The 23,680-nt window shown below is 37.2% G+C and overlaps 1 protein-coding gene across 3 annotated transcripts in view; it reads left to right on the top strand.

Moving 5' to 3' along the window:
- LOC139993526 (venom dipeptidyl peptidase 4) overlaps window positions 1-23,680 on the top strand; it is a 317,337-nt gene that overhangs the window by 214,404 nt on the left and 79,253 nt on the right. For all 3 annotated transcript variants that reach the window (XM_072015337.1, XM_072015338.1, XM_072015335.1), the window contains one exon: window positions 19,573-19,742. In XM_072015337.1, coding sequence (XP_071871438.1) covers window positions 19,573-19,742 — 170 coding nt within the window. The remainder of the gene's footprint in view (window positions 1-19,572; window positions 19,743-23,680) is intronic.

The following is a 23,680-nucleotide window of genomic DNA, read 5'->3' as shown; positions in this document are numbered from 1 at the left end:
AGTTTCAGTAAAATTATTCCAAATAGATTAAAACTATAAATTTCCCAATTCTGGGCATCGATTATTCCAAAGATCTGCAAATAACAAAAAGTTCGAATAACTTGTAAATAAGAATTTCCGAGTAACGCAATAAAATCTCAATAAAAATACTCCAAGCAGATGAAAACTATAAATTTCCCAATTCTGGGCATCGATGATTCCAAAGATCTGCAAATAACAAAAAGTTCGAATAAGTTGTAAATAAGAATTTCCGAGTAACGCAATAAAATCTCAATAAAAATACTCCAAACAGATGAAAACTATAAATTTCCCAATTCTTGGCATCGATGATTCCAAAGATCTACAAATAACAAAAAGTTCGAATAAGTTGTAAATAAGAATTTCCGAGTAAAACAATAAAATCTCAATAAAAATACTCCAAGCAGATGAAAACTATAAATTTCCCAATTCTTGGCATCGATGATTCCAAAGATCTGCAAATAACCAGAAATTCAAGTAAATTGTAAATAAGAATTTCCGAGTAACTCAATAAAATCTCAATAAAAATACTCCAAGCGGATGAAAACTATAAATTTCCCACTTCTTGGCATCGATGATTCCAAAGATCTGCAAATAACCAGAAATTCAAGTAAATTGTAAATAAGAATTTCCGAGTAACTCAATAAAATCTCAATAAAAATACTCCAAGCAGATGAAAGCTATAAATTTCCCACTTCTTGGTAACGACGATTCCAAAGATCTCCAAATAATGAAAAATTCGAGTAAATTAGAAGTAATAATCTCCGAATGAAATGCCAATAAATCGGTGGAAGGGAAGATAGATATTTCGGAAACCTCGGTAAAATACCGAGTCCACCAAAAGTAATCTTCGCCGTAACGTGTTTCACGAACGAACCTCTACTGCTTAACTCCAACATTCCGTTATCTATCGTTTCCCAATTCCACCACAAAACGGTCCAACAATCGCCGCAAACAACGGGTCCGTTTCACCGGGAACAGCGTCACGGTGGAAGGACTTAGCGTCGCGTTGCACTCGGAATGGGAAACAGATACACATCGCGGAATATTCACGTTTCAAACTATCGTCGGGGGCTAAAGGGTCGGTCGTGGGGGATGAAACCATCGTGAATACAGCGGCGTTTGCAGGAGCTCACCTGCTTGAATTTGGCTGTGAGTTACAACGGTTACAACGTTACAAACATATCGGGTGAACGAACTTGTACGTAAAACAATACAACAGCCGCCATACCGATGTTCAGCTGTTGCTGACTCGAAACGGAAGACGGTGGAAAGGCATCGATAAAAGTCTGTCGCGTTTAACGGGACAAAGACTGTAAATTTCGTACGCCAGTAGCTCGCGATTGCAATTAGTCGAGCCATTCACGTGTTCCCAACTTTCTGTTTCTCGCTCTTGCCGAGGCAAATGATTCGCCGATGCCTCTGTCGCTTGCATTTTGTTTTCTACGTGAAATTCATGCGATTAGCGAGTTGTCTTTGGTGGAGATAATTTTATGGGTCGTGTTTAATACACGTTGTAAATGAAATTTGTATTTGGATGTAGAAATTGCAAGAGATGCGTTCGTGAGGTAAATTAATATTTCTGGAACATCTCTATTTCCAATTTATTCGGGATAATATTATTTAAACGCCGTTTGGAAATGTCAAGAATAACTGCTTTCGGCGAAGGTTTGAAAGTTTCCGTTTCCATCTTATCGCCATAATTCCATTTTGACTTATTTGGAAATCCTGGACCTTGGTAACACCCTTGATAAAAATTTAAAAATCGCGAGAGTTACGAGAAACAGGGAAATTCTTATCTCCAACTTATTTAAAACAACTGAGTTTTGTATTATGTGAAAATCCCTTTTTTTTTTTTTTTTTTTTTTTTTTGCTAACGAAAGGTTCAAAAATTTCTCGCAACAATGATATAAATTACTCTTTTTCTCCTTACTTTCCTAAAAGTTGTTACTGCAAATATCGAGGATAATTACCTGCTTGATTCTTAATGTAATCCTTTTGTTGCCTGTCGTTATAATGATTTGGTTCGCCTTAAAATCGAGTGTTCCAGAGCATATAGAGGTTTTCGGTAACATGATCGAAAAATGCCGTGAAACGCATCAGGTTTAAGTTGATACTGAATTGACACGTTACGCGTGAATGGCCGTCGAAATCATTACACTTCGACACAATTACGGTGCCAGATAACAGAACTGTCGGTCAGTCAGAATAGCCATTAATTGTCGATGCGCAAAAACGGAAATCGGATAATTGGATTTCTACCGCGTATCGGCCCGATGATGCAGGTATCAGTGCTCAAATTATGAAACGATTAATAGACGTTCAAGGGATCATCGATCATTCAAACGCCTTATGAGATGTTCGTTGTATCTGTTCTATCATTTACTTTTTGCGTGTAAACTATCGTTTTGTCATTCTATGTCGTACTTTTTAACTTCTATTCCGTTTTTATTTATTTTGGATTATTTTAGACTATATCATGTTTCATTATTTACTATATCAATTTTTTAAACCGCATTTCTTCTCATTAAATATCGTGCGTATTTTTGTAGATGATTTTATTTATCCTATTAAAATTGAGATTTCCTCCTTTCATACATATATTTTTAATACGTATAATTTCCTCTCTCGTGCTAAAACCGCGAATTTCCTCTTTCCTACATGACTTTAATTTTAATTTTTATATGCATATGTAAACGTTTTTAGGATCTAGTGAAATATGAATTATATTTCATGCGTATAGAATGCGTTATTAATTACGATAATATTAATATTAAACCCGTAACCAAATTACAAACAACCTCTGAATTTAAACTATTGACGTTAAGTCACAATAACATTTTGAATACGACTGGGATCACGAAGCATCATTAATCAAAGTAATTTCCACGTTCAATGAACTTTCTCAAACACTAATTGGTTTTATTGTTTCGGTACTTTAATAATTGTCAGTTCTGATAATCAAAAATTAGAAAATAGAAGAATTTCCAAGCCCCTAGTAGAAGTAACGAAAACTCTTCAAATTTCTAAATAACGCAAACTTCGTATAAAATGATTTCAAATGAATTGCAAATATAGAGATTCCGAAATAGTCGCAAGATTTCTAAATATCTGAAAATCCAAATAAATTGGCAACAAGAATATCGATATCCTAATAACGAAAATTTTAGGAAAATAATAATTCCCGCCCCCAAGAATTACTATGATCAAATATGAAAAGGTAGACGTATTTTCTTTTTTTTTTTTACTCGTATTTTTACCTGATATTCGCACGTTTATCGAAAACAATGTTATAGATATCCCTCGATATTCACGTTACCATTGGAAAGATAAATCAAACGGCTTGGTATTTTTAGTTAAACAATCGCTTGTGTAAAATTCTGTGAACTATAAAATTTCATTCAGCCTTGTCGGTAAATTTTTTTTCATCGATTTGTTCACGAATCGACGAATGAATTTTTTTTTTTTTCAGTCGACCGTTTCCCACGATTCTCTCTCCCGAACGAGGACACAATTTCTCTCCTTTTCTCCCTCTCTCCCTCCCTTTCTCTTTGGTTTCGCTTTAAAATGTATAAAGCGGTCACCTGGATACGGATCGAGTCACGTTCGCTTTGAGCGGGGTTCAGAAGGGTCCCGTTAATCCGAATTCACCGTTTAACGCGAATCTATCCGCGTCGCGGCGGAATGTTACCGGAACGTGACCGGGATGCGCTTTTTAATGCGGCCACACGTGAATTTGCTCGAAAAACAATGGGGAACTCGCGATTAAACAGAATATCGGAATGAATCCCGATCATCCTCGTAATTCATTTAACGTCGAGTGTCGCAATCCGATCGGATACTCGCAAACCAAAAATATCGTGTCGTTAATTAAAATATTTCACACAAAAGAAAAAGAAAGGAAATGCAAGTATTATGTTAGAACGTACGAGTTGTTTAATCAATCCGTAGTGGCCAAATAATATACGATCCGATGAATTTTATGTTAGAATAATTAGTTACGCAACGTGAAAATATTTCTGCTGAAACTGAAATTGGGACCAGTTATTCTAGAGCTAACGACCGATAATGTTAGGTCGATGCGTATGAAATCTCGTTTCCACGAAGTTCCAGTTTAACGAACCAATATTATTTGTCATATTTTTCATCGTTATACATCTGTCATACAGGCATCGATAAACGCGGGTATATCAGACAAAAATACGTGTATCTTTAATATTTCTCCTTCCAACTTTTGTAAGCTTGGGCAAGATTTTGTAAAAAATAAAGAAAAGAAAAGGAAAATGGAAAAAATGAAGAAGGAAATAAAATAACGAGCAGTCTTCTTCCGAGGAAGAGATCTGTTTCCGTAGAAGGATCTGCAGGAGGAAAGCTCACCGGTGGTTATCTTTAATTAGTGAGAAACAACTCGTCCACGTCCCTTTTTTACGTAGTCAGAAAAAAAGGATGTCGCCGCGAAGCTACCCACAAACTCTTTACAAAGAAACATCAAGCAAGTCTGTATTTGCAGTCGTCTCTTTCACAAAGTATCCTTAATTAATAAAAAAAGAAAAAAAACGGGGAAGCTCGGTCTCTCTATGCGGGGAAACTTTCACCGCGGAATGCAAGTTCGTTTACTGTCTTTCAGTGAAATACGATTCTCGCCTGTGGTAACCAGAATTCATTTTTAAAGGAGCGATCGATGTAGATCGACAGGGCACTGGTTTCAGTTATTCGACTTAAGCGAAGTTTCATTGTCTGAGAATCAAAAGACGATTATTAATGGAATCTTCGCCAGGGAACGAAGATTCCGTAGAATTTCACTACTAAGAAATTTTCCAGAATCAATGATTTCAAGCCTGCATGGATTATTAACATTATGTCTTTATCTTCAAATAAAATACAATTTTTTAAATCTCATACGATGTTTCGAGCAATGTTTGTTTTCCAATATCGACGACCACATGACGCTCCTGCTGCATCGCCGGTTAGATTAGATAGACACGGCGCATATTTAATTTAAATTAGCCAAGTTAGCGCTACTTATTTAAAACTAAAATTCAAAACGATGAATTGCAGATTATTAAATACACGCATATGCTTCTAATGAGATCAACGTTAAACTTTACCGACGACGAGATAAAAATATCATTCTATATATCCATTTATTTTCACACCATGCTACTACAATTATAGTAGTTTGCACATATAATCGCGTTTAGGGCTATCGACTATCTATTATTTATGTATTATGCATTTCTCTTAATATCTTACCTACGTGAACTATGAACTTCAACATCGTTGTCTGTCTCTCTAGAAATTCTACTCTCTTTAAATCTGAATCCCATTGAACTTACTATGGCAAATACGATCGTCTTGACCGCTGATGTATGATTGCCAATCAGTATTCTAATACCATCGACTACTTTTGTACATCTTTAGATCCATTCAAATTATCACCATAATAGCCAATTTTATTTTCCAACTTATTATTTTCTTTTCCTTCCTTTTTATTTATCTTTACCATTTGCTATCTAACATTTTGCCAATTTCGCCTTCCACGGTATTCTAAGATACGTAAGCGCGCGTACAATGAGATTCTCTTTCCCGTTAATTACAAATAAATATCACAATTATTAGAATACAAGCTGTAATATCAGAACATCTAATTTAAATTCAGAGTTTCACAAGCTTAGGTAACTTGACTAATCTACACGAAACTTCTCCATTATGAACCGACCTACTTTCGTCTCGCTCGACATGTTCTTTGCTCTTCTTTAGGAAAAGTTTTACGCGAAGGACAGACCGACAGTGCGCGTATTTCACGGCGTCGCCCTGCGGAAAGTCTTCGACGCTTTCGGTCGGCATTCTTAATTAAAAAGTCGACGGTTGGACGCGGCGCTGTTATTAAACTTAAAGCGATTCGCGTCGCCAGACCTGTTCACATTTGGCCCTTCCAAGTGCCAACGTCGCCGCGTCTTTCTCACGGAATTTCTTGTAACGCTGCCCTCCGCGACATTTTACATTTTAATACTCTTACTGCAGAAACGATTCGTCGTCGGCGACGCGACGCCGTCTCAGAAAGTAGAATTCGTGGCGTGAGACGGTCCTCGAACCCGCTGCCCAGGTAGCTGCCGGAGTTAGGTTGCTCGGCTTGGATTAATTAACATTCACTCGCAAGCTTTCCGTCTACCGCGAAAAGAAATTAAGATTTTGGACAGCTACTTGTACTTATTTTATACAAGCATACCAAAGAAGTCTGTGCAACTTACGCTGCGTGAATTACTTTTCTACAGTCACTTCTCAGTGCTTACAATTTTAGGAGGAAATGAAGATCTTTCTAATTTTCGAGAGTTTTTCACGTCGGTGTTCAGTTTTTCTAATTGTTGATGGATGGTTGGTTGGCAATTTTTGAAAATTCCAAATTCACTCAATTTCAATTCTATTTGCGTCTCGTGCTAATGATTAATTATCGTAATTATTTCTGGCTAGTTGTATTTTTGAAGGGGAAAAAAGTTTTTTTAAATTTTACCTCTTTCTATATTCCGCATTTGTGATTAATTTGTCCAATTGTTTTCGGGTAGTTGTAATTTTGAAGCAACGGAAGATTCTCTCGTTTTCATCGTTTTTCCTCATTGCGCGTTTTTCATCAGTTTTCCTAATTGCTTTTGGGTAGTTACATCTTTGAAGAAAAGGGAGAAGGTTTTTCGATTTTTAACTTTCTATAAGTTACATTTGTATAATTAACCTCTCTAATTGTTTCCCGCGGAATGAGTCGCAATTTCGAAGCACAAGGCGATTCTTTAACTTCCAACTGTTACACAATTTCTTTCCTTGCTGACGTACACGGTGCTGCTGATGATGAAAAACTTCGACAAAAAAGTTAACAATATACAGTACGTCATTGGCCGTCAGAGACTACAAAAGCAATTCCAAGACGAAGTGGAAAACGCATCGGATGCCCATCCTCGCTTTCTTTTCTACCAGACGAGAAAAATTACCGTGCAGTCCTCTTAAAATTTTCCACTCGGCCCGGTCGCCATCTTTGTTCCCGCGCGAAGAAAAAGGTCCGCAGCGTCGGATAAAAGCTGCTGAAGAGAGCGGGCGCAGATACGGCAACAGCCTGGTCGGTTAACAATCGAGGGAACCCAGCCAAGGGGCGGAAGCGAAATAGTTTCCCGTACAAAAGCAATTCCCTGCCAGGCCAAAGAAGCGGCCGTTAAAAAAAAAAGATCACTCGGCTTTCCATCCTTCCCCTTTCTCTCCGCCCCATAATTCGTTTTAAACAAACTTATAAAAGACAAAGGAATTCAGGTTGGATCGTTCTCTGATTGATTTTGCTGGCATTCCATGGCGTAACATACTCTAGAAACAGTCGCAAACAGTATTTGGGTTGGATAATTCAGCGAATTCCAACGCGGATGTGTTCATGGTAGACATTAGGCTGATTGTGAGCGAAAGAAAGCTAATTTATTCGCCATTGCTCGTAACGGAAGCCCATTCGGCCCTCGGTTGAGGAGAAGCTTCCTGTCAGTCTGCGTAGGAAGAGATCGTTAAAAAGCGATCTCGGAGTTTATTACGAAGAGATTCGATGGATTCGCGGAGATTGTCTCCGTGAATGTTAGGATAAGTTTGATGGAAAGGGAGTTTTTGCGCTTCTGGCCGAGGATTTTTGTGTGTCCTTAAAGTTAGATTTGGCTACGATGGGACTTGAAGTGTGTCGAATGGAATGTCGGGGAAATTATGTGGAAGTTTGGATTTCAGATGGAAGATGAGATTTTTACGCGTTTGTAGGGAATTCGAAGGTGCAAGGTTTCCAGAGAAAACGAACAATTATTTGCCAGCGATTAATCGCTGATTTTTTGTAACTGTTTATCGTATCTCTGCTCTGTATGTATTAAATTTTCTGTCGTTTATTTATTATGTTTCTTAATTTTTATAATTCAGTCAATACAATAATACAAATTATACTAATACGAAATTAAGAATGAAATATTTAATTCAGTCTTCGAAGATTTTCAAGATTGTCATTTCTTTGCATAACAGGGCTTAAAACAGAGATTCCGAGCGCGATAGTGATCGCATAGTTTGTATCTAAATCGCGAACTCGACGCGAGTTTCGATTTCCCTGAGATAATTGCAGATAATTGCGTTTCGCAAAATTCCAACTGCTGCCGTTGCTCGGAAATTATTCGCCGCTTCAAATCGTTAGCCCAGAAATCGTATAATAATTCGCGGCGCAGCGCTCCACTGCCGGAATCGCGCTTCCGGTGCTGCCGTGTTTCCGGATCACAATTCCAGACCCAGAGAAAGACAGAGAGTGTGTACGTTGTTGATTCTCGGTCAAAGTACACGTTACGAAGTCTCGTCGCGATTGTTAACAAGATGGAAATTCGCGAGTTCCGAAAAATCTCGAAATATCGATCTCTTTTATCGCCAACACGATGAAGATTTTTCACGGATTTTTTTCTGAAATTGGTTTTCAGATGACCTAATATTTGATCAAATATCTCGAATTGTTAAAACGGAGGGAATCGAAATTTCAACGTGTAATTCGTATTATTCTTGTCGCGTTATCTAAACTTTATATATCCTCAATATAATACGGGAAATATTCGATTTCATAACGCGATCTTCTCTTTAAATTTTATTTAAGATCGTTTAATTTAAGTGTTTCATCTATTAATTAAATACAAAATGATATTTAATTCGATAATGTAACGTGATGTTCTGCTGGAATTTTATTTTCGACACGTACAGAGACACGCTTGCTGCATTCCACGGTATAATTAGCGTCTCGTTGTTAAAGCGTCGAAGATAGCTTTCGCGAATCCAGAAGTTGCCTACGAGATTTGAAAGGGCATTCGCCTGGAACTTCAGTACGTGTCTTTGTAAGTTGAACTATCGGAAAGGCGTCAGTGACACGTGTTTGGAGGATCAAAACGTGTCCTCGCAAGTTAAAGCCAAGTTGAAAGGGTCTGTCTTTGAGTGTCTTGCAACCGAATTACGCAAAATGTTGCATAAAGGAACTGAGAAGCTAAACACGCTTAACAAAGGACACTGGTAAAACAACTGAATACAAAAAACATTAATAATATCAAGAATACCTACGTTGCTTTGGTAATTACAAAGACACAAAATTTGATACCAGCCATTTCGACTGGTTTGGTAATTCTAGCGTTAATTATAGTAGAGTCGTCCATCCGAATAGGTCGAGAGACAAGGCAGTTCGGATAACCGAGCAGTTCTGGTAATAGAGGTTTGCTATCCAGTTCAACTCTTCTTTCTATTTCGGGGACGTTAGTATTTAAGTGTTACGATTTCCTTCTTTCACGTGTAGAACTTATTTCGAATACAAAAGACGATTACGTGTGTCAATATCTTCATTAAGAAAATAGAATATATTTATACGTATTATAAAATTAATTTTAATCGTAGTTTGGATGATAACAGTCTGCGAAGTTGCCAGGCCAAATGCGAGTTTCTACAAAATTCGCTTGTCCAACTAAAATTGTCGTTTGTTCGACCCCACCCCTGGAGAAAAGTTACCACCGAACGAAAAATTAAAAATAATTCGACACCAGGACCATCTGAAGTTTTCCATTGATTTTTAAGTGGAATAAAATTCTGGGTAAACGGACGTGGATAAATCATGTACAATCATATCCCAGCTAAAAATGAATAAAAAAGTTCATGGGGCGCAGATGTCCAATGTTTAATCATTTTCATTTGGTGATAACTTTTTTTTTTGAGATATAATCAAACGGAATCTCTGGGTGGACAAAACGTGGACAGTCGTATGCCAGTTACAAATCAATGAAAAAGTTCATGGGGCGGAAATGTCAAATCTTTTCAAATTTTCATATGCTGACAACCTTTTTTTGCAGAGTGGACAAACGAATATTCCAGCTGGATAGATACGGACAAACGAATACTCTTTGCTTTCTGTAAAAAATGTCCACTTGGCTGTGTCAACTTCACAGACCTGAATAATAGAGGTTTGCTCGTATAAACGACGTTTTATTCCCTGTATTCCGAAAAATACGAATCTGCATAAAAATCCGTCATCCGTCGATCAGAAAATCCCTTCATACGCAACCTCCGTTCCCTTCAACACAACCCCCGGCACAGTCTCGAAATACTCCTCGCAATACTCTCTCCCTATTTGCTTCTGCCAAAAAAAGAGTATTTTACCCAGGGAGAAAAAGAACAGACAGGATAGCGTGTTCCGTTCGGGCGAAAGAGGATGACCCGCGGCGCGTAAATAGCACGCGTTCGAAGAGCAAAGAAAAAAAAGAAGGCGATTGGCTTACTAGATATATACCTATTTCGCGAGGCTGTAGACGAGCCTGTTGGAAGGTAAATTCTCGTTCGACCCTGCGAAAGCCCGCGAGGGGAACCGGAAGAGGAAAAGTCGTGGGAGCGGGTGGTGGGACAAGGGTGTACGAGAGGAGATACACGAGGACGAGAATGGGCGATGGTAGTAGCAGGTCTGCAAACACAAAAGAAAAGGGACGAAAAAGAAGGACGAGGAGGGAAGGGGGGAGTGGAGCACAAAGACACGACACTGCGTTGCGCAGCTAGCTGGACGTGACGAGGGAGAGAAATATCCCGAGGGTGAAATTCATGGTAGAACACAAAGGGAGGAAGTGAATGAGATAGAAAGAGAGAGAGCGAGAGGGAGGGAGAGAGAGGGGGAGAGGTAGATGAGAAAAGAAGGGTCGAAGGTGGGTCGGATGTCGCGGAGGTAACAAGAAAATCTCCGAGACCACGAATTCCCTTTATGGTCGTCTAATTATTTATTCCCCCGATTCGTCCGTGTCGACGAAATTATTTATCCCGGAAGTCGAACCGCGTGATGGGACAGGGCTCGTTCGTACCGCTTTAGGAATGGCACTGACATCGATGAGTACTCTGACGCGTTTAAGCTTTCATTCGGTGATGGATTAAACGGCTTGTTTGAACCGTTTCAAGGGATGATTGAAAAAGGTGCTGGATTTAGAGATAGATTTCAATGGGACAGGCTGTTGAGCTATGGTAAATCAAATTTGTACGTTTTATTTTCATATATTGAACGCGTACACCACTCTTCATAAGTATTTGGATAATTGAGAGATTGAAGTGAAGCTGGAAAGTCATTAGGATTATTAGAAATTGTTATATCGCTTGAAATTAGTAGCAAAGTCTACTCGTTTCTTGTGTATATCTGCCGTAGAGCGTTTCTGATGAAATTGTTCCGTTCTTACGAATTGGTCACAGGATTTTTTTATTGTAAATGGTATGTACGAATAAAAGTAGTGGACTGAGATGCAATTAGGTAAAAGGTTGAAACACAAAGAGCAAGTAGATTATGTAATCTGTTGATGCGTCAGAACAGTGCCATAAGCGACGGTGCTATAACGCGCGTGGCGCCATCCTATCGGACGCATATTTCGGATATACATATAGGTCAGAATATACGAAAGTATGTGCAACTCTGACTAATCAAATCCATAAATACGAATGCAGAGAAACACGATGATCATAAACATGGTCCTATGGGATTTACAATTTTTCAATCTAAATGCAATGCTCTAGATCGATGGAAATAAGTCAATTGTTTTTGAAAGTGTTGCATACTGCTGATCTTTTTGCGAGTAAATCATTTTCGTTCAATGAACGATCGAAAACTTTTACTTACGATTTACTAACGATTACTTTGCCATACCACGAACCTGTTAATTAACGTTTAATACTTTCGCAAGAACGAAGACAAACGTATCGAAGCTGTGGAATTTCGGTAAAGAATTTCACGATACCCAGGAGATAACCGAAGCCTCGAGTTTCCCAAGATTTTTCGATTCTTCTGCAGCGTTGCTCGGAACTTTCCAACTCGAGTCGATATTCCAGGCACGATCGAAGTATTGTTACCGATGAATCAGTGGAAAACTCACGGTGCAAAGTATCGAACAGCCATTATTACCTTCGATTTCAACCCTCTATTCTCCAGCCTGTGAGTAATGCTTATTACGTCTGCAGTTTCGATAACAAGCGTGCGCTTTTGTCACTATCGTTCTGAAAAAATAGAGAAAGTGGTAAGAAGCAGCTAACGTTTATGACAGAAATTGCTCTCCTCCTAGGACTGTATTTTGGTCCACGAGCGAACCACTCAGCTTCCTTTGAAATTTTCCTGATGAACATTAACTCGTACACGAAAATGTCTGTCGAAAGATCGACGCTGCAAGGAATTTATATTTCGGTTTACAAAATTGTCCATTTGACCCTTAAAAGAGGGAGAATACTATAAATTTCGTATCTTGATGAAACGTATCACTGTATAATTTATAAATATAGAAATGTCACGTCTTAAATGCGATCATACGAAAAGAACTATTAATATATATTTATTTTTCAGAAAGATTCGAAAGCTTGTGTCTTTTATATCCGATAGCAGAAACGTAGGCAATCTTGCCGATAAAAAAATAATATTTTCGTTGTTGTACAAGCTTACATTCTCAAAGAGTAAAATATTCTCTTGCCATAGGAAACGAGGGACGAAACATTGTGTAATAGGATGAACACAAGTTTATTAATTTATTCATTATCTAGACGAAATAATCTGGATAAAAAAAAAATAAATAAGCAAGGTAGGAGAGGTGAATAAACCGATACTAAAAAAAGCTTGCACACAGCTCAAAGGATTTTCAAGATAACAAACGAGCAACTTTATTTTTGCTAGCTTTATTGGATACGAGAGATCAGCCGTATAATATCTCGAAGCGGGAATTTCCTTTTTACATCCTCCTCGTACAAACATAATACGTTTATCCCTTTATCGTTTCATCGTGTACGTCTACCATAATAGTGTTATACAAACTTGTTCGTATTACTACGTATATCTTACATCTTGCAGACAAGCTTTGGCAGAGCTCAAACGTTTCGATTTTGCACAATGTTTAGGATTTTGCGAAACTTTTACGATTTACATCTTGTTATTTGATCTATATCTTCGGTTTCTTTTTTTTTTTTTTTGGAAAATAGGTATCAACCTCGATACAGCTTGTACAGTGTTTAACACTGTTACACTTTTTTTCATACTTTTAATTCAATTGTATTTTTATACAATTTATATATAACGTTAGAGGGTATTTTTCTAGTGTCTCAATGAAATATGAAATAGTGGAAGAACTTTTTAAGAAAAGGGGCTAACGCTAGATGTAATAAGTAGATATAAAGCGAGAGTAGTTTCTGGTTAAATGGTAGAATTATAAAATTTTGTAATGAAATTTTTCTTTATTCTGTAAATATAAGAGGAAGAAAGTTCGCTAAGAGTCATTACAATTATCAATTTAAACGTAGCTAATATTAAAAGATTAAAGCTTACTATTAATATTAGAAGACTAATATTAAAACTTCCAACGCAATTTACCCTTACCACCGTTTTGTCTCGGCTTCACCATTTAAGTTCTTTTTCCAGAAAGCTTTTCAATTTTCATTCATATACATGGTTTTTCGCTACGATTTTATATTAAATTTAAATATTAAAGATCTATTTCGTTCGCTTAACGAGGAATAAAATCGAAGTATAAAAACGCGACAAACGAAACGTAAAATTGCCTATTTCAAATTACGTTCCCTCAAGTGTAGCTTGAAAATTGATATTTTCACGTTCAAATTATTCTTCGCCAATACTGGTTTGTTAAATGTATTTGTGTTTCTCAGATTCCGTGTCTGTTCCATTTTCTGACAACCATTTCAAAGATTGAATCGTTCTCCGATAATCGTTCCACGTTTTTTGCTTTTCCAAAAATAATTCAAGTGCACGCGATTCTTCAAAATCATCGGCTACACAATCTACGTCGATCGTCAGTTCTAAACGTTCGTGTATTTTAATTGCTGGAAATTAAAAAAATAATCCCGCGATCGTGAATCATGTAAAATTATTTTCAGAGTAAAGGAGGATTCAGTAAATGGAATTCGATTATGTTATCAGTTCACTGTGTTGGCACGAACGAGCTTCAATGAAACACCAAACAAAATTAAATCAGTGTCCTCGCGATCCAGATAATATGATTCAAGTAACTTTCTTGTCTCCAGTCCGACTGTTTTCTTGAAGAAAGAACCGGCAAACCGTAAACGGAATATTTCCGGCGGGGTAAATAATGTCCGCTTTAAGTCTCCAATATCTGTAACACAGATTCCGGAGCAATATGAGAATTTTTTTTAATTAGTATTTCCAAGATTTTCATTTATTTTACGGTTTCTCTTGCTTTTGTTATTTATGTACCATATCTTATTATTTATTGTAAAATATATAAAAGTTGATTCTAATAACTGTCTATGAGAATTAGTTTAATTAAGTTTAATTTATTTTAATTTAGTTTAATTGACGAATTATTATATTTATATTTTATACTGTTTCTATTTATATTTATATATTACTTCTATTTGTGACCAGTTTATTATGTAAGCTTGTAATGGGCGAGATTCTAACACAATAACAACAACAACGACAATAATGATAATAAATAAATAATAATAGTTTAGCTACAAAGGGAATAATAACACGTGATTTAGATTAAGTTCTAACTCTGTACAAATTTATCGCACGTGGAAATCGTTATGTCACGAATTCTCGAGCTGGTTGCTGGCTGCCAACAGCAGCGTTACATCGGTGGAAATTATTTTGCCCCGAATATTTTAATTACGGCACATGCCTCTTCGTTCGAAACGACTTAATTAGCTGGCGTTGAAGGGCTTTAAAATGCAAACCTCTGCAAAGACCAAGAACCTTTGTTTCTTCTAACCTCTGCTCTTTTTTTATTTGCAACAATATGTTTTCCATCGTTCACTCGTATCACCAACTTTTTTTTTTAAATTCTATTATTTTCGCCGAAATCAATTTTCGTTTCGATCAAATCGCGTAAAATCGTACGAAATTGTCGTTCGGTATTTAACAACGTCCCTTTTAGTCGAGCGAAAGGTATTTTCATTAATAAATATAACGAATGTACAGGGTGAAATTTCGCGCGAAATAATTTTTCATATCAAGAGAAACATGTCGCGACAGAAAATAAAATTACAACTTGACCCACTGCCAAATTGACTGACAAATTGGAAGAATAATTCTTTCAGGAGTTGCGACGCTATTTACAATTTTCTCTAACATCGCACGGATTGTCATGCTTCCATAACATCAGCTAACGTTTGAATTTCACACACAATTGCATCGATATATATTATACGTTTAATATCAATCACGATTCACGGTATCAATTGCGCGGATAAACAGGCGACTCGTTAGGTCCGTGTAAACTGTCAGATTTATTGCGTCCTCCGGGAGTAATTCCCGTGAAACGATGATTCATATTCGGAAAAATACGCGGGCTAGCTGCAGCTGCAACATGGCTTCAACGAAATTTTTTAATAAAACGCCCACCCGCATGAATTATGGTGAATTTTTAGAGCGAATGTATTAATGATGTCGCGTCGATACAACAAAGCCATCCTCTCACTCTGTCCACAAGGACATATAGATTTTTTGTTTTTTATTTTCCCCGCCTCTTGAATGTTAATACGCCAACGCGGATGCAATTATTCCGAAATTATCCTTTTATCCTTTTATCCTGTTACGGTTAAGTGGAAGCCAGAAATATAATCATGAAGCTACATTTTAATATTCTCAATATTTCCATATAATGACGAATAACTATTTGAAACATTTGAGGAGTACACAAAAGTACACCTGTTTGATTCCAAAGCTAATAAAAATAAAATGTTGGTCTTTGCGTTATGAAACGGCTGTGAAAATATTTTTCGAAATTAATAAAATAAAATGACAGTTCGATTGGCTATCAAATTAAAAGAACGTTACTTTCAAGATTTGTAAACCGTGAATGATTTTGATTGATATCGCTCTACTTCTACGTGCTTCTGTAACATCAGCAAACGTTTGAATCGCATTGCTTATGGATACATTTGCTCGTCGAGTTGCCATTCTGCCCAAAAGGATATTTTTTCTTTCATTCCATCCACTGAAACACGAACGTACCGACGTATGAATCAGAATAATTCCCTGATTTTTTAATTTCTATTTGAATCGCTCTTTTTTTCAGGTACACAGTTTCACTGGAATGGAAATTCCAGCGGGAATTTTCGAAAATATATAGACTCTGTCGATTTTATCACAAAGGGCTTGAAAGCTACCCCTTTTATCTGCCGTATGGATAGATTAAAAAGACACCGGGGCTATTGATCAAGAATTTATTGCAAGGATATTGAAAAACCTGGCTTGCGTAATAGGGCGAATGGCCGTGGGGTTTGTGGAGTGAAATTGCGGGGGTAAAAGTTATACAAAAGCCCTTCAGAAAGGTGGTGCATAAATGGCATTGCATTTATATCGCGGGAATCGAAATTACAAAGTACCGGCCAGTGTAATCACGGCCAGAGTCACGAAATGTGTCCCGTGGCTTACGTTTTACCAAAGGCGCGTCGCCTGCGATGAGGTTTCCAGAATTTTTAGCTGGGAATCGTTCAAAGAAACTCGCGGAAAAGGCAAGCCAGAGATAAAGAGAAAAGGAAAGAGAAAAGGAAAGAGAAATTGGTTATCAGAAAGATAATTACGCGTCACGATTGAAGTCGAGTAATTTTTCTACCAGCCTTTTATTTCTAGCATTTATGAGTTTTTTCGGTGATTTAAATCCAACTGTTGATTAGGGGATTTAATCAGACCATGAATTAAGCTGTCAGTGTTTTAATATCTTATATCATATAGAATATACGCTTTCTCGCTCAAATATCTATTTTTTCTAAATATGAATATGTTAATTTTCATAATGTTATTTGATTATATTAATGATCATACGGAAGAAACAGAGGTGTTTCGCTTTTATAAATGAATATAAAGATACCTTATGTTGTTTGGTATTTATAAAATGCGTTTGATTAAAGGATTATTAGTACTTTGTTAAAAAGTTCTGCACATATTTGGAATCAATATTTTATATGCAATATTTCTATGCTCTCTTGATAGCAAACTTTTTCAAAGACCTATTTGCCTTTCTGTCTCTAGCGTTTCAAAATGTTTGCGGATTCTTAGACACTTAATTTAACATTTTGCCTGTTGAAATTATTTTTGCGAAAAAATTTTCGATAATCAAACCAAAGCCAAGAAAAGTCAGGAATTTTTATCACTACGAAGAGAATATTTAAGGATACGTTTCTTCGTAGCAATATGTAGAAACGTTTCCTTGATCGTCATTTTTTCTCTAAATATTTTCCAAATTTCCAATTTTGACCTAAAGCCGTGACTCTCTTTTTCCGACACTTTCCCGCTCCTTTCTTACGAAATACTGTCGCGGTATTTCCAGAAAAATTCACCGCATTCTACCAAATTCCTGTCACACCGAAACGAACCGCATTCAAAATTCACAAATTCGGCCAATTCAACCTATCTTCTTTGACAGGACCTTTCCACCCGTTTTTTACGCTTTCATCTTTCGGTACGTGTACGAGCGCGTTGACGAGATCGCGCGAGGAAAAGAGCGGAACGTTAACGACGCCGCGTACGAAAGCCAAAATCGCAAGCTGCGGCGAATTCTCGCTGGGTTTCGTTCGATAAACGCTGTTTGAGCGGCGAACTCCTTTCTGGCTTACGCCAGCGTGCACCGTAAAATATAAAAAGAAAAAAAAAAAATATATATATATATATATATATAAAGGACGAAAGGTAGAAAAGGTGAAGTGCTTTCGAGCTCAGCAGTGGAATTATTTCGAAAAAATTACTTAGATGTGTTTTAAAACGGACGTTTGAGCGGTTCACGCTTCTGCAAGAAAATGCGTTTCCCTGTGAGCCGCATCTTTATACATACAGGGTGTTTCAAAAAGAATCATATTTGGAAAATATCCATTTAATGGAAGTATGTAGGAAAGCTTAGTAAACGCTGATCGTGATATCAAATCGATATTAATTAATATCACACGCAGTAAGAGAAAAAGATATATGTGTACTTAAATCGGAGAATATTTTCCATATTATTATGTATCAGGTCATTCAATCGTTCTCATATATCAGATCTAACGAAAAATTACCTGTCGACTAATCGATCAGTGATGAATTTTTCCGTATATTTCATAATTCATTGCCTGCTTCTATTAAGCTTTCGATTCCAATCTTTTAAAATTCCGGTTACTAAACGAAAACTGTCAGTGTTTGAAACCGAACACTTCGAAAAATCGCATTACTTACGGGATAACCGAATATAATAAATATGCAGATGAAAGATTATGTAAATTAATATTTGTATTAAAATTAATAGCGAAATTAATCAGCCACTTTGATTCATGTTCATTAAGGTCTTTGTACGTATTTTAACGAGTATTACGCGTTGCTAAAATTTGACCCGAATTTTATCCACCAGAGTAAAAAGCATGAAGCGCGAGTAATGAAATAGAGACGAAGCTTCGCCGGCTGATTCATTGACTCGCACTACTAGCAAGATTAAATTCTCTATGTCTTGAAAAATAAGCCTCAAACGACATTTTTATATACGAACTCTTCTCATTATCTTGATTTCTAGCGTCATGCCTTTTAAATATCCCACACATTTTCTTTAACACACATTGTACAATATAAACTTTTCCTCTCGTGTTTCATCCCCGGTTTTATTTTCATCTCTTCTCTTTACTTTCGTGCGTCGTCTAGTTGTTTATTTAACGAGAATAATTACACGAAAAGGCGAAGTGTACCGTGAATATGGCGTTTCCTTGTTGCAAGAGAGAAAGATATTTTTCTGAGCAAACTTCTTTCGTGGACAGTTGAAACGCTCTCCAGAGAAACGTATTTTTCGAACGATGTCTCGCGTCGAATATAATTCCTTGTCTTCGTGTGTTCTCTTTTCTGTTTGCCCGTTAAAGGAGCACGATTTAAGAGAATAATTTCCGGGAGTGAACAGCGAATTCGTTTGTACGAATTCGGCTTTCTCGTAGAAACGGCCGTATTGCGAGAAGAATATTTTCTTGAATAAACGATATGGCTGCGATATGGTAGATCGTTTTCGTCAAGCATGCCTGTTCCGAAGACATACATATGTATCGTATCAAATAAACGATAACTTTTTAATGAAAACACCGCGATCGTAAACTACTCCAGTAACGAAATACATATCGGAAATTTTAGCCTGAAACAGAGAAAAATTTACATTAAAGAGGCGATCGACTGCAATCGCTGCGAAACTTGATATTCAAATTCTTGCCAATTCTCGCAGAAATATATAATTTCTAAATATCGTGGATTATAGATTAAATGAAGTACAACGTTATTTTGCAACATTGGAAACATGAAAAGGAAAGAAAATTAGGAATGTTCGTCATAAGCGTAGATTTCAAACTCCGAAATTTCCGCTTTGCTAGTTTAATTCGCTAGATGGATAAATTCGTTGCAACAAATGCACCATATAAATCACACTTACATCCACTCCGTTTGAATCAAAGAATTCCAAGCTTGTACACTGTGTGCTCACGAGTAACAACCGCGAACAATATGTATGTAGCATGTTATCGTAAACCGCGGTCTAACGATTGTTCGTTCCATTTCAGAGGAGGTGTTCGGCTCGAACAAGGCTTTATGGTTCTCTCCAAGCGGCAGTAAACTGGCCTTCGGTTACTTCGACGACTCCCATACACCGATCATAACGATACCGTTTTACGGCTACCCAGGAAGCCTGACGTTCCAGTACACGTCCGCGATCTCGATCCATTATCCTAAGGTAAGCGTTCGCATGGAAAACTGCATGCAGATAAGGACTGGCTCGACTTCGTTTTCGGGGTACATTGAATTTATGATTTTCTTTATAACGTATGATATTTGTCGAGTAGAGTCAAAAAATAGTAGTTTCAAGGCGTTGCACAGTGCGGAATTTGAACGAGGATTCGAGGCAAAAATCAAAATTCGCTGGTCACGTTCGCACATACGTAGGCAACGTTCGCACGTTCCACAGTGCTACATTTGAAAGAGGATTTGTCACAGGGATTAAGAGATGCATATAATGCGCGGTTTTCCTGACACATAATGTCGGAGAATTCGACGCGAGAGTCTATTTGTCCTATCTTTGTTAGTATTTTCTCTGCTCCTTGGCTCGGTTAAAATATCTTGAATATTTATTTCTTTGCGTAACCATACACGGTGGCGTTTGAGTAAACAGTGCGGATTCGAGGAACAAGCTTTCCAAATTTCTTAAGTGACACGCAGAGATTATTTATCCTCTCTGCCGTTTCGTCGGAAATTGTGCCGACATTTAGTAAGGAACAGAGTTTTCACGTAACTTTTAACATTTTCTTGGAATAAATACGATGAGAAATGCATTTTTCAACCAAGTCGCGATTGCTAATGGATTTGACTAAAAAATAAAGAGTATCCAGTTTGTAGTAGAAATAGACCACATAGCAATGCGATATAATATCCTTTTGATACAGAGGAATCAAAATTACAGGATGGTTTGAACCTACAGCTTACGCCTATAGAATCTTTTATTTATCTACTTATTTCGTACAACAGGAAAGAAATTTCCATCGGAGTTTCCATTTAAACAGTCAGTCACATTACGCGTTAAAGCGTCAAGATAATAAAAATTCAAGGAAGAAGTGTAAAAAATACTCATAGAGATGGTAAAATGTATGAATTTGATATGTCTGACGTCACTTTGTCACGATATTATTTCTATAATTATAATCCGTTGTTGTTTATGTTTATCCATAAACAACGCATTCTTTGATTATGATGTTATTTAACATTATGGACACTAATATTAATAACAATAATATTGAACGTAATCCGAGCTTAATGCAAAGTTACGTCATCAAAGAGTCAGAAATTCCGTGTGACCCGAAAGAAAATTTAACCAGAGGAAGAATCTTGTTGCGGCCTGTCTCGCATTCTGTTTGATGTTTCACGCTATCGCGGATACGAAAACTAACGCTAGCTGGGTTGACGCTTGAAGACGCGTAGCTTTTGTGCTTTCTAGAGACTACATCGAATTTTAGAAAATAATTTGACGCATGCACAAAGCGAAAAGCGAGCGTGCAACGAATATGCGTACGTGTCTTCGGTCAGCTTTCGCTCCTTTTCCGGTTATTTTAAGCAGAAAGCTTTATAGAAGTTAAGAGAGGATGAAATGTGGAAGGAATTCAAGGTACTGACGTTTTAAATAGAATCGCGTTTAAGTTGAAATTTGGTGAATGGATTAGAAATGGTTGGATTAGAATTTCCAATACTGCGTGAATTTAAACGCAATGTAAAGCAAAATTTAACTGTTTTATTATAGCCCAACCTCCATGAAATAAAATTTTTGTTCTGTGCTTCAGATCATCTTTTTGTCAGAGCGTAAACGTTATTTCTTTCAGAAAGAAATATGGAATATGAAATTGCTGGAAATTTGAACGTTATTTCTTTTGGAAATCTAGGCACAGATATAAAGTATTCAACGTGTTATTCCAGATATATTATGGTCATTATTTTACAGTTTCTGACAGTATCGTTAATATTCAGTCGGTTTAAACAGCGCCTACTTGCTTTTTTCTTGAAAATGCTACAAGTAAGATATGAATTGAATTAATTTCTTTTCAATTTAGACTCCAAATTACAAAGAACGTTTTATTATATTGGAAAACGTCGTACCAAGCGATCCAGACATATCTGTGCTAAAAAGAAAAAAAAACAATAAAGGAACACTTACTCATGAAACAAGGCAAATCTTATGTTTCAGTGTTTATGGACGCCAACAGCAGTCGAAGGATTAAAAATCATTAAAAATATCTGTTCACTCTAGAGTATTTCTATGTGTCCTGATATTCTCTTTCTTGGAAATTTTTTTCACCTTCAGACCTACCTGAATCTACCTCGTATTACAAAATCGAACAATTTTCGATGATGTTGCCATTGGCTTTTTTTTTTTATCAAAACTCCGCGCACATATTAAAAGACCAACTGACACGGAAGCATCTCTGGGTACTGGCGTTTCTCGAAACAGCAACAAAAAAGGAGATTGATATCGTCCGTGCGAGTTACGCATACCCACCGCGAGATTACATCGGAAAAACTTTGAATCCGCTGGATATTTCGTCCACGTGCATGTTCCTCCGTGGGTTAAAATAAGGGTCCAAGCAACCGAAACAAAACACCAGGGAATTAATATCATCCGCTCGTGTTGCCAGTTTCCCCGGCTATTTTACCGGTTGAAGGAAAACAAAGAGAGAAAAAGGGAGAGAGAGAGAGAGCGAGAGCGAGAAAGGTCGCTCTAATTTTTGTCTTTTCTGCGAAACTCCGCGAGCTAACTGAAAGCTGCGTGTCTATTTAATGCTTCGAGTTGAAACGTTCTTTTTTTCTCTCCCTTTCTCTGGTCGCTGGTTTTTTCGTTTCGTTAACAAACTACCAGAGGACCACCGGTTTCTCGTGGACGCGTCGTTTAAATGACAACCAGGTCCAGTGAGTTAGGTACAACTCGTTCATAAGTATTAGAACACCTACTGACTTTGTACAGCCATCGTAGTTGATTCACATTTTTAGGGAAATTAATTAATAATAAATTAGACGAGAACAATTAACTCGGCTAGGATTTCGTGCAATGTAACGATACTTTAAGTTAACTTCGTTACAGATAGGTACCCGAACGAGACGAAAGAGACTATCTAAATAACCTTGTTTCTCATGAGATGAAAAGCTTTTATGATACAGTTCGAATCATTCTTTTTCATTTTTTCAAGCTTGTTAGTATTTGTTATCCGACGAGTGTGTTCTTCTGTGTTTGATAGCGGACAAATTTTATTAAAATACATTAGCGTGTAACCCGTGATCTTATATTTAAAAGGCGACCCCAAAAGAGGTTCGACAATTTTCTATCGATTTGTCAAATTTACAGTTCTCCTCCATCGAACGTCGCATTTTGAATGTCCCAATTACGAATAGGGACGAGTCCCGAACAAAAATTACGCAGCAATCTACATACAGCCGACCGTTAACTCCAGTGGCTTTTCATTGCAACTTCTAACGAGTTCGGTTTTCTAGACAACTTCAACTTACACGATTTAACTCGCACAATCGTAGCGTGGTTGACAACGCTGTTCGTTTCATCGTTAAAGCTCACCGACCTGTGTAACCATGTTGCATACAAAGCCCTCGACGTGTTACTCTCTCCCTAAGGCTTTGCCATCAGGCTGATTCATTTGTCTTTTCGGTTTATAAAAAGCTTCTTTGTCTTTCTTTGGTCTTCCACGAGGTAGTTAAAGATTGTTATTAAGTTACACAGAGAAAGAAAGAGAGAGAGAGAGAGGTGGTTGGTTTGAAAATTGCTTCGTTGCCGAGGGTAACCACGTGTTGGCAGCCACTTAATCTCCGTGACGGATGAGTATGAAATATGTACGTGGCCAAGCATACTTGCGAAATGTGGCCGTCAGTCGCCACCGTTTACTATGTATCAATTACCCCTGGAGACTCTATAAGTCAAGTATTCCCTGGAAAAACTTGGCGAATGGGTTTCATTTTCGAGTAAAAAGTGTCTACGAAAAAGTATCGACACGCAGTCTTCCAAGGAATTCATTTTCCAACGAATTTTTTTTATCGGGTTCTATACAGCTCGTTTTCGTAGCATGACATTACTATGAGAGTACTATGACTCTTGATATGAAATTTAACACACTTGGACTCGATTAA

This window comes from Bombus fervidus, chromosome 13, assembly GCF_041682495.2.
Source record: "Bombus fervidus isolate BK054 chromosome 13, iyBomFerv1, whole genome shotgun sequence".
In the NCBI taxonomy this organism is placed as follows: domain Eukaryota; kingdom Metazoa; phylum Arthropoda; class Insecta; order Hymenoptera; family Apidae; genus Bombus; species Bombus fervidus.
Note: the sequence above shows the minus strand (reverse complement) of the source record. Positions and strands in the feature narration are given on the sequence as shown.